Here is a 12031-nt window from a genome sequence, read left to right as displayed (position 1 = left end):
AGAGGGGACTGTGGAAAGGCAGGACTAGGGCTGGAGGGCCCAATCCCAGTGAGAAGCCCTAAGATGTCAGAGTAGCAGTAAAGTAGCAGGAAAGGCAGCCCCACCCCAATTCTGTCACACAGCCCCACTGTTTTTCACCAACCCCATCATGAATGACACCAAGACATATCAGGAGGAAATAACCAACCACTGCTCCCACAGAAGGCAGAGGAGGGAAGGGCAGAGAGGAGCCCTAGCACTACCCAGAAGCCCAACAGGTGCTGGGAGCCCTGGTCTGCACCAGCTCGGCCACAGACTCCCTGTGGCTTCGGGGAGGTCACCTTGCTTTCCTGAGCCTGAGTGTTCTCCTGGAAGAGAGGAGACCGGGCTAGAGCAGTGGTTCTTAACCCTGACTGCACCTTAGATTCACCTATGGAACACTTGAAAATACTGACCCTCAGGCCCCATCCAGAGATTCTGATTCCATTTGTTCTAGGTGGGGTCTGAGCATTGTCATTTGGAAAAGCTCCCAGATGATTCTTATGTGTAGCCACCATTGAGAACCCTGTTTTAGTGGATCATCAAGAACCATCCTGTGGTTCTTTTGTCCCCATTTCCGGGGTGATGGTCATGGCCTGAGCACTCACAAGGTGCTTAGCCATCACACATAGTCCCTGCTTCACACAGCCTGCGAGAGTGCTGACTTGGTGCTCTCTGCAAATGCTAAGAGGGCCAGTTCTCTTATGGGAATTGAAAAAGGAATTGATTCCAACCTCCTGACACCAGATGAGACCATTCTGTCCTATTCCACAAACCCCAGAGGAACATTTTATTCTCAATCTAGTTGTGCATAACTTATAAGGTAAAGCACCCACTGGAGACAAATTACTGCTGAGAGAAGAAAAGGCGGCTTGCCAGCAGGCAGCCAGCTGGAATAAGAGAAGGAACAGCTTATTGGGTCTTAGCTAAGGCCAACACTCTGGGCAGACCCCAGAGAGAGAGGGAAAGGGTTTTGATCCTGGGCCATGTGCATGACTGCACATACTTTCAAATGGGGTCTAGTTGAGGGCATAAGGAATGCTCCATGGAGAATGTAGACTTAGGTCCTTTTTTTTTTTTTTTTTTTTGAGACAGGGTTTTAACTCTGTCACCCAGGCTGGAGCACAGTGGTGTGATCATGGTTCACTGCAGCCTCAGTCTCCTGGGATCAGGTGATCCTCCCACCTCAGCCTCCCGAGTAGCTGGGACTATATAGGTGCACGCCACCCCACCTAGCTAATTTTTAAATTTTTTTTTTGTAGAAACAGGGTTTTGCCATGTTGTCCAGGCTGGTCTCGAACTCCTGAGCCTGAGCAATCCACCTGCTTCAGCCTCCCAAAGTACTGGGATTACAGGAGTGAGATACTGCGCCTGGTCGACTTAGGTCCTTGACTATTGGGAGTCGGGGACCTCTGTATTCAGAGCTCACATGGGTGAGAAGATAGTAAGACCTCACAGGTTGCCATTTGAAGGCTCAGCATAACTGGCCTAAGCTTGGGGAAACAGGAACCAAGCTGGAAATAAAAAGAGCCAGGGAAATAGGTGATAGGCACTGCTGGTACCTTTAAGAAGCTATGCTGGTTAGCAGAGTTAGCTGGAAAGTTCTATGACAGCCTCCCTCCCAGCTTTGTCTCTTGCCTCTATTTTCCATTCTGGGTCTTCAGCTCCTATTTTTAGTTAAATCTCCACTAATCTGTCCTATAGTAGACAGAATCCCTAGTCCTGTGCAGTTCTTACCCTGAATGCTTCCACCTCCCGCCTCGGGATCACAGATTGACTCTGACACTGCTCTCTGATTTTCCACCTTGGGTTTGCTCCTGCCAAGTTGCACATGTGGCAGCCCCAGCAGGGAGGGAGTGCACATTTTACCCAGCCTCAGGCTAGGAGGCCAGGTCTAGGTCAGGAAATCTCGTCTTCCCTTGAAGCTGAGTCCCTCTTGATGAAAACGACCCACATGTGGGGATCCAAGGAACGTTAGCCTTTTGCGGCAAATGGATTGCTGTGCTTGGTTTCGTCTCTGCAGATGCGTCTCTCAACTGGACTTGTGGGAGTGTGTAGTTATTTTGCTGGATAATCTATGGCAAATGATATAATAGCAAAAACTTATCGTGACAACTAAGGTGCATTGAATGCCAGGCACTGCTGTGTTTTGTCTCCGTTACCTCATTTTACCCTCACAATCTACCTTCTGTGTAACCTGTTCTCCTCTTGGCTAGACTTCAAGCGGAACCAGATTCCTGAGTTTCCTTGATTTTCCTCTTGGGCCTGTAATTTCAAATTCCCACACAACTTCCTGACACAGTCCCCCCTTAGTCCTCAGAGGATAGGGGGGAAAGCAGGCAATGACTAAACTGGGAGTAGAGGGCACGAGGAGAATCAGGGCGGCGGTTTTAGCTGACATTTTTCTCCTGGTGGAAGAAACCCTGGAAGGCTGGATGCAGCACAAACAATGCAGCCTGCTGTTGCCATCTAGTGGAAGAAAGGAAGTCAGGCTTTGGAGGTAGACCAGATGGCACTCCAGACACCAGAGCGTTTTAAACATGTTCTGAGTTCACAGTAACCATCAGGAAGCCTGCAGCAGGTCTCCATGCTGACCCTCATCCCCATCTTCCTCTCCTAGAAATATCTAGCACAGGTCTGCATAGAAGGCATCCCTGCTGCTGATTATCTGGCCAGTTACAAAAATAAGCCCAGAACTAAGGCCTGACTTTGGCTTCCTCAGTGTAAAATGCTTGGCTGCAAGGCCTCTGCCACTTGGACTTCACAAATCAGTGGATCTCAAACTCAAATGTGCATCAGAGCCACCTGGAGGCCTTGTTAAAACACAGACTGTTGGGACCCACCAGCTCTGGAGGAGTGGGGGTTCTGATCTTTGCGTTTCTTTCTTTTTTAAAATTAAATTAAAAAAAACTTTTTGAGGCAGGACCTTGCTCTGTCACCTAGTCTGGAGTGCAGTGGTGCGCATGGTTTACTGCAATCTTGTCCTCCCAGGCTCAAGTGATCCTCCTGCCCCAGCCCCCCACTGAGTAGCTGGGACTATGGGTGTATGCCACCATGCCTGGCTAAAATTTTTTATTTTTGTAGAGCTGAGGGTCTCACTATGTTGCCCAGGCTGGTCTCAAACTCCTAGCCTCAAGCCAGCCTCCCAAAGTGTTGGAATTACAGGTGTGAGCCACTGTACCTGGCTTTTTTTTAACTTTGATTTTTTATTTTTAGAGGTGGGGTCTTGCTCTGTCAGCCAGGTTGGAGTGCAGCGATGCAATCATAGCTCACTGCAGCATCAAACTCCTGGGCTCAAGTGATCCTCCTGCCTCACCATGCCCTGAGTAGTTGGGACTACAAGTGAACACCACCTTGCCCAGCTAATTTTTAAATTTTTTTTTTTTGAGACAGAGTCTCGCTCTGTTGCCCAGGCTGGAGTGCAGTGTCGTGATCTTGGCTTGCTGGAGCCTCATTGCAACCTCAGCCTCTCGGGTTCAAGTGATTCTCCTGCCTCAGCCTCCCAAGTAGCTGGGACTACAGGCATGTGCCACCTTGCATTTTTAAATTTTTGTAGAGACAGGGTCTCACTATGTTGCCCAGGCTGGCACCTGCATTTCTAACAGGTTCCCAGGGCATGCTGATATTACTAATCCAGAGACCACCCCTAAAGAAACACTGTCATGAGGAGTTTAGTCTCCCTGGCATGAGAAAAAGTGAGTAAACAGGCATGTGAAGGGAACACAGAGCTTACATACAATAAAAGTCAAGGCTAGAATACTTTATCTGTTGAAGGCACACAAAGGAGTCATGGACCTCAAACCCTGGCTGGGCTGAGGGCAGGATCAGATCTGACTCAGCTGTGGCTCCTCCCTGGGTGTGCCTGGTGTCTCCAGGTCAGCATGTGAGTACTTGGTGGGGGGTCAGACAGCCAGAAGTTGCTGTGGAGGGGGAGTGGGTCAGTGGAGAAAGGATGAGTCTAAGCCATATTTGGCCAAAGGTAGAAGAGGACTTTTCCAAATGTAGCGTGATATGATGGGAAAACTGGAAGAGATCTTAGAGGTTACTTAATTCAACCTTCATTTCTAAGATGAAGCTGACTTGGGAAGGCTAAATGACTTTCCCAAAGTCACACACAGTTACTCAGGAGCTCTTCCTCTCCAAGTTCCCAACCCATTCACTTCACAATCAGGTCCCAAAGAAACCCCACAGGGTAAAAACGGGTCCGTGAGATAGGTCACTTCCATGGTGGTCTTCAGCTAGAGTCAGGCCAGCGCTCGTGGCCTCCTTGGTCTGTGCCTCCCGCCCGCTCTGTTCTCCTACCTTTCACCAAGGGGAAGAAGCAGTCCATCTCCACGCTGCTTCGGGAGTGTGAGATGCACAGGGCGCTGCTGGGGACCAGACCCTCCAAGGGCGGGCTCCGTTCCGTGGTACGGACCAGACACCAACCGGGCCGCTCGCTGGGCCGTTCCAGCAGCTCCACCGTCTGCCCCACCTGGATGGTCAGCTCGCTGCTGTGGCCTGCACTGAAGTCCTGGAGGACCACCGTCAGCTCACATCCGCCAGAGAGCTTTGGAGGGTGGTGGTGGAGGGAGTAGAACAGGAGGGCATGGAGGAAGCGGGGAGAAATACGGGAGAGGGTTGGTGAGAGGGGACGAAGGATGTGTGAGAGCAGAGGTAAGGAGGAACAGAAGGGGAATAAAGGGGAAAAATGGTGTTTAGGGCGGAGAGATGGCAGAAGATGAAAAGGAGAGTTGAGAACAGGAAAGAAAACAAGAAAAAAATGTAATTAGCACAGTGCTATTCAATCACTCAGGCTTTCTAGCTGTAGCCACGGTCTGAAGCCTGCCCAGAACCAGGGCTTTGATTCTAATTCCTCTTGCTTCGTTAGAGCTCATTATTCCTTTGTCAAGCTTCAGCTAATTGTGCCGTTAAGCCCCTTCCCTGTATGCCCCTTTACTCCTTCCAAGGGTTCTACCCTGTGCCCTGTCCCTGCCCTGACTACCACCCTCAGACTCCTATTGTATGGGCATCTATTCTAAGTCACCCCTCCCACTAGATTCTCACTAGATGATAGGGAATAATGGAAGAGACAACCTTCCTTCCTTCTAACCCCTGCAACACCTCCCATCCCCACCCCTTACTGGAGCCATCAGCCTAAAATCGAGGCTACGAGGACTACAAAAAGAATGGGGCTTCAATTCAAAGGCAGAAGTAAAGCAATGTCTGTCTGGGAGGGGAATAGCCTCAAAGGCTCAGGCACTGGGGACCAGGAGGAAGAATCAGAAGGAAAGATGGGCCACTTCTTTTACATACGCCCAGCCCTCATGCTCCATGCTGGCTTGGCTCCACTCTGGTATTTTCCTACTTCACTGATCCTGGGGCAGAACCAATAAAAGGGGTTGACAGGAACAACCCCTACTGGCTGAATGCTGAGACTTCTCACTTTTTCACCTTGGGGATTTGGCCCCACTTCCCCCCCTTTCTTCTGGCTTCATATTTCCATGAGAATCCATTCGGTTATTAGTTTCTCTCATAGAACTAAGTACAGTCTCCCTCTTGGAAGAGCAGCTGCACTTAGAGGCAGAGTGACAGGTAGGGAAGGGAAGGAATGAGGAGGCTGAGGCCCAGCTTGGTAGCCTGCTATCCTCTAAAGTTCACCCCAAAAGCAGTTTGGAGGCAAAGTCCCTGCACCACCTCCAGGAATTCAACTTCAGTCTGTGCATCTCTGATTTAAGCCTTCAGGGCCCAAATTTTCTGCACCAGTGGCCATATTAATGCACTTGTCCAAATATGTTGTGTAGCCATTTCACATGCATTCTGGGAAGCTTCTGCCCAATGGCATACACAGTGAATGCCACAGTGAGTAGATAATTAATAGTCCCACCAGACCAAAAGCTCAGCATTCAGGACTGTGAGAAATTTCCACTAAAGGGACTTCGATGTCAGAGGGGGCTTGAAAAGGTTAAAATAATGCATCAGACTGATGTCGGCAATATGCATCACCACAAGTTACAGGGCAGGGAGTCTGTGCTAACCACGTCCCCATAGGACTGTCATTGGGATCAAATCAGGAAATCTGCAGGACAGAAGGTAGAAGGTGGAAGGAGACAGAAGAAAATATTTTTCCATTTAACTCTCCTGGTCCCATTAAATGCAGTCTTCACTCCCCCACTCTCCTGGTGCTATCCTCCTTAAAAACATCATATAGAGAAGGATTTTGTGGGATGGAGACACCTCAAATCTCTAGAGTACTTTTACAGTTAGCAAAATACCTTTACATTAATTATTCAGTTGGTCCTCACAATAACCAGGTGGTACTATCATCTCCATCTCATACATCAGGAAATTCAAGCTCAGAAATGTCAGTATCAGTGGTTGGGCATTGAGTATACATAAAAATCATGTAGAGAGCTAATAAAATGGAGATTCCCTAGCAGTTCCTTCTCTTGCTCCACCCCTCAATCACACATCATGATTCAGTAGGCCTGGGTTAGGGCCTGGGAATACCTTCCACTGCCCCTAGACAGGGTCTCATTCTGAAGCCCAGGCTGGAATGCAGTGGTGCAATCTTGGCTCACTGCAGCCTCTACCTCTCTGGCTCAAGCGATCCTCCCACCTCAGCCTGCTGAGTAGCTGGGACCACAGGTGTGTACCACCACACCCAGCTAATTTTTTTTTTTTTTTTTTTTGTAGAGACATGGTCTCACTATGTTTGTCTTGAACTCCTGGGCTCAACTGATCCTCCTGCTTCAGTCTCTCAAAGTGCTGGGATTCAGATCCCAAAGTGCTCTGTAAGAAATACATTTCATATTTTGACCAGGGAACACTACATGTGAATAGATATATCACTGAAACACAAGCTCCACTCTGACATTCTATTTTATGTTTTTCTCGATTGCTGTTGACATCCCACTAATTTGATTCCACCTCACTAATGGACTCTGTAGAATGCCAGCGTAGATGACTGAAATTCTTTCTAACTGAGAGACTCTCTATCACTGAGCTTCTGCATCTCAGTGGAGCTGCTCCTCTTTGACAATGCCAGGGGCTCAGGGTTGCTTCTTGAGGCCAAGCTCACACATAGCTGGGGATGCAACTTGCAGCCCTTTCAGGGCAACATGGTTGAGTCCAGGGATGAGTGTAGTCCTTTTGCAGACTGTTAGAGCAGAAGGGGCCTGAAGCTCTAGTTGCAAACAGCCCAGCATGGCACCCAGATACAAGACCCACTTCCCTCTAGGGTGGGTTACAATCAGACCCATGGGCTGGACGGGAGAGGATAAAAAACCAGGCTTGTGTCTCTCTACAATTCGAGACACAGTTCCTGGCGAGAAGCCTAGATACACCACTAGATGGTGGTGTTTGCCTCCTGTAGGCTGCCTAGTCCAGACAAAGGAAGAAGTGGAAACAAGATCAATGGGTAATTTTTTCCATGCTCACACGTTATAGACAACCAGGCTCAAGCTTTAGATGCAGCCCAAAAGCCATTATGGTTCAAATACATGATGAATATCCTGGTTCACTTCACCTCAATGGCTTGATCAAAAAGATTTACTACACCAGGTCCCTACCCTGGCAAGAAGCAAATTCCAAAGAATGGCCAACAAGGGAGGGTGCTGGGGAAATGGTTTGAGGGGTCAGGCAGAGCTGCTCCTGCAACAGTCCATTCTCATCCTCTCCTCCAGGGATGCTGTAAGGTAAGATTCTAAGACCAAAGTTATTCCTACTCAGGGAGATGCTAGGAGCTGAGTAGGCAGCACAGAATCTCAGCATGCATTCAGGTTATGTTTTTGATTCTTCTCTGATCTTGTACCCCTGCTTCTGGAATCTTCTCTCATCTTACTCCCCTCACTGTATGCTCCCACTCCAGCAGCGAGTCCCTGTCTGGCCTTTCAGGCCTAAGTCTTGGCCCCCTTCCCGGGAGCTCTCAGATATTTTCTCTGCCTAATTCCCTAGAACCCCGCCTAAGGCCTGCTAAGCCTTCTTGATGCTAATCGTCTGCCTGGCTTCCCTCCAAGTGCCTGCTGCTGAGTCACCATCCAACTCCTTGTCCTTACTTTCCCAGTCTCTCCCCTTTCTGGGTCCTGGCCATTCCCAGTGGAGCCTGTTCCCCTGCTGACCAATCCCTGGGTGGACGCGGCCTCCTCCACCCTCTGCGATGCTTCCCAGAGGGGCAGAAGGAGCTCCTCCTGTCCTCACTTTCCTCCAGCTCCACAATGATAGCTGTGTTGGCTTCTTTCCAGCATGGACCGCTACATACATAGGGGACATTTCGTAACCACGCTTTGTAACTCCATCTGCATTTTCAAAGTTCTCACATTCACCAGAAATGATCATTTTCATTTAGTTCTATTTTTACATGATTAATATTTGGGGATTAACTGAACCTCCTTCTTGTATAAACTGTGTGAGCTAGCTTGTCCATATGAGCTTCCTCATGTTATGGAAAAGACACAGTTATTCCCTGATAGTTTCCCAATGGCATCCAGAGAGTGAGGACAAGACCCCTGAAGAATTCTCCTGTTGTCATTTCAGAGCTTGCATTTGTGCACCTCTGTGTCTCTGGTTTGAGGGGTCAGGCAAAGCTCCATTCTCCAAGGCAGCATAGCCTCGTTTAGGGCACGGGCTCTGCAGTTCCTCACCAACTGTGTGACCAGGAGCAAGTTACTTCACCTCTTTGTCTCAATTTCTTCATCTGTCAAATGGGGATAATGACAGTACCTACTTCATAGCTTGTTGTGAAGATTAAATGAGATAATATTAAAGCACCTAGGATAGTGCCTTAAGCAGAGACAGCTAAATGATTGTCTAAGAAATAAGTTCTGGGCTGGGCGCAGTGGCTCGTGACTGTAATCCCAGCATTCTGGGAGGCCGAGGGGGGTGGATCACTTGAGGTCAGGACTTCCAGACCAGCCTGGCCAACATATTGAAACCCTGTTTCTACTAAAAATACAAAAAATTAGCCGGGTGTGGTGGTGCACGCCTGTAGTCCCAGCTACTCGGGAGGCTGAGGCAGGAGAATTGCACAAACCTGGGAAGGAGAGGTTGCAGTGAGCCGAGATCACAACATTGCACTCCAGCGTGGGAGTCACAGTGAGACTCCATCTCAAAGAAAAAAAAAAAATTCTGGAGATATTAGTGAATTAGTATTTAAATTCGGGAGGAAAGGAGTACAGAAGAAATTTTAAACGTCAATTTTGATGGCATGTTGTTTGATAACAGACTGTATCAACTGTATATATGCATATACATTATTATGTAAATAAATCCTTTTTTTTTTAAAGTAATCTTCATGGAGTTTTGCCCTAACTAGAAGAACTGACCCTGAGGCTCACTAGGGAAGGTGACTCAGACCACCTTCGAATCAGCACATACTTTTCCTATTATGATAAAAACAAAGGCATGGTGGGACCAAGGATTCCCTTATGCAAAATGAGGATTCACTCTTGCCTCTTCATTCCGCGTTGCTTTCCAGGAAGCTTCCACATGAAGAAGCCCCCTTACCCCAGAATCTGATACCTGCCCTCAATACTTGCCAACTGAGCCTTCTAACTGTGAATACTGACTTCTGACACTGCCTTGCAGAGCACTTGGATCTGATACTCTTGACAGAGGGGGAGCTGTGCCCAAAAGCGCCCATCACATAAGTCCGACCTCCTCCTCCTTCCCTGGCTGCCTGCCCTCCAACTTCTTCCATCTGATCATCTGATTCCTCCACAACTCTTAGCCAGCCTGGGGCACTAAGTTCACATAAATTAAAATCTACATATGAACAGCCTCACAGGAGGCCAGAGCTGGCTGGCAAAAAATGTAAAGCTGGAGCATATCTACTTGGCACGGTTTCAAGGGCACCGTGAAGTCCTGCCAACTCCTGTGCAAAAACTGTCTTTCTCTCCTCCCGTCAACACGCCCTGCACCTGCTGCTAATGCCTGGAATTCCTCCATCAGAAAGTGATTTCATTTAATTAGGTAATGTCCCTTACCATGAAACACCTCAAAGCAGACTATGATTCCCTTCCAAATGCAAAAAGATGAGATGCACCACATGAGTGACATGCAGCTGTACTTTAAGCATGAAAATGCTCATAATAGCACTTTTTCAAATGAGGAAAATTTTACAACAGTAACATCACCGCCCCCCTGCCCCAATACTAAAATATAAAAATCTACCCAGTGGGAAGTGGATGAGGGTTAAAAAGCTACCTATTGGGTACTATGCTCACTATCTGGGTGACGGGATCATTTGTACCCAAAACCTCAGCATCACACAATATACCTAGGTGACAAAACTGCATGTGTAACCCTTGAATCTAACATGGAAGTTGAAATTATTTAAAAAACCTAACAGGAAGGGAATGGTTAAGTAATTATGATATATCTACTAAGTGAGAAATTAATTATGCAGCCATTAGATTATTTATAAAGCTTTGTAATAACTTAAATACTTATATAAAGTAAAAAATTTTTTAAGAGGACAAGATGTACAGTTGTATATATAACTGTGTGAACATCATCAACAACTTAGCAACCCTATTCATAGGAAACAGAAATAAAATTCGTTGAAATGTTAACACTGGTATTGTTGGGTGGTGCACTCTGGGTAATTTTCCCTCTGGCTTTCTAATCTCCAGTATTGCCCAGTGTTTCTCACATAAGGGCTGCTTTATAATGAAAGTAATGATAACATCAACAATAACAATCTCTAAAACAAATCAACAAAGGTAATGGGGAAAAATGCAAATATTTCAAGGAGGCATAACGCTTTGAGGGGAAAAATGGGGCAGTGGATGGACAGTTTCCAATTTTGCTCTAGGACCACTATAGAAGCTTCAGGAAAGCCCCAAATTGCTGATGATGCTTTAGTATAGCTGCTTCGAATCCTTCCTCTACTAAACGTCTGTCCTTGCCCTACTATAAAACTCTGAAGGGTTCTCCAGAAACTAGGTTCCTTTAAAAGAACTTAGTGCTGTGCTTTTATCTTGAATTGATTATAATTTTTTTTAGCAAATGCGTAAAGCAATGTCTGGGCATTTAGGAACATTGTCGTGGAGCTCTGGGATTTCATCAGTTTGTATGTTGGAAGCCCATGAAGCTGCCAGGTCCAATTAAGAGGCTAAAGCTTACAATTTACTTTATCTTTGCTTGCTGGAACTGTGGCTTCTACTAACTGCAACTGAAGGAGCTGTTTGGTTTAGTTGTTTCCCATGGTGTGTAAATGAGCACCATGGTCCCCTGGTCTTGCAGGTCTTGCGAATTGCATAGTAATTAATAGTGGGAAGAATGCAGGAGTGGGAATCAGGAGGCCTTGGTGCTGGTGTAGATTTTACCCACGTATGACACTTAGCAAGCCCCTTCCCTTCTTCATACCTAAATTTCCTCATTTTTAAGATGAGGAAATTGGACTCCAGGGCCGCTTCCAGTTTTAATATTTGATAAGTACAGTAGTTTCTATATTGACTCTCTAAAACACAGTGCTATTGAATTTTCTTGAGCACTTATCATTAATGTGTTGCCTTATTTACATAAATTATGTGTTACTCTTATCCTATGTAAGATACAGAAGAGCAGAGCATTCCGTCTTGCTCATGGTCATATCTCCTGTGTTTAGAGCAATGCCTGGCACACAGCAGGTGATAAATATCTGTTGAATGCGTGAGTGAATAAATTCCATGAATTATTGCCTGATATATAACTGAGATGCCTAGTTACAATGTCTGAGAGGGCTCTCCCATTGGCTGCCCACCTATTCCTATTAGTGTCTTACAGATAACTGTTAAATTTTTTTCTCAGCCCCTTTCAACCAAATTTATCTTGCCCTTTAATCATGTGGCTATATCTCCATGAATTCCTAAACCTGACAAAAACAACATAAGGTGTTAGTGGGGGGAGACATAAATCCACAAGAACAAAGAGAATTGGAGGTAGTAAACAAGATAACTTCTTTTTTAATTGTTTATTTGTTTATTTTGAGATGGAGTCTCATTCTGTCACCCAGGCTGGAGTGCAGTGGTGCGATCTCAGCTCACTGCAAGCT

At 46.7% G+C, this 12031-nt stretch overlaps 1 protein-coding gene across 17 annotated transcripts in view; it reads right to left on the bottom strand.

Moving 5' to 3' along the window:
* KALRN (kalirin RhoGEF kinase) overlaps window positions 1–12031 on the bottom strand; it is a 694106-nt gene that overhangs the window by 162714 nt on the left and 519361 nt on the right. For all 17 annotated transcript variants that reach the window (XM_055259658.2, XM_055259655.2, XM_055259656.2 and 14 more), the window contains exon 34: window positions 4321–4567. In XM_055259658.2, coding sequence (XP_055115633.1) covers window positions 4321–4567 — 247 coding nt within the window. The remainder of the gene's footprint in view (window positions 1–4320; window positions 4568–12031) is intronic.

The sequence above is a fragment of the Symphalangus syndactylus genome, chromosome 21 (genome assembly GCF_028878055.3).
Source record: "Symphalangus syndactylus isolate Jambi chromosome 21, NHGRI_mSymSyn1-v2.1_pri, whole genome shotgun sequence".
In the NCBI taxonomy this organism is placed as follows: Eukaryota; Metazoa; Chordata; class Mammalia; order Primates; family Hylobatidae; genus Symphalangus; species Symphalangus syndactylus.
This window is presented reverse-complemented; position numbering and strand designations above follow the sequence as displayed.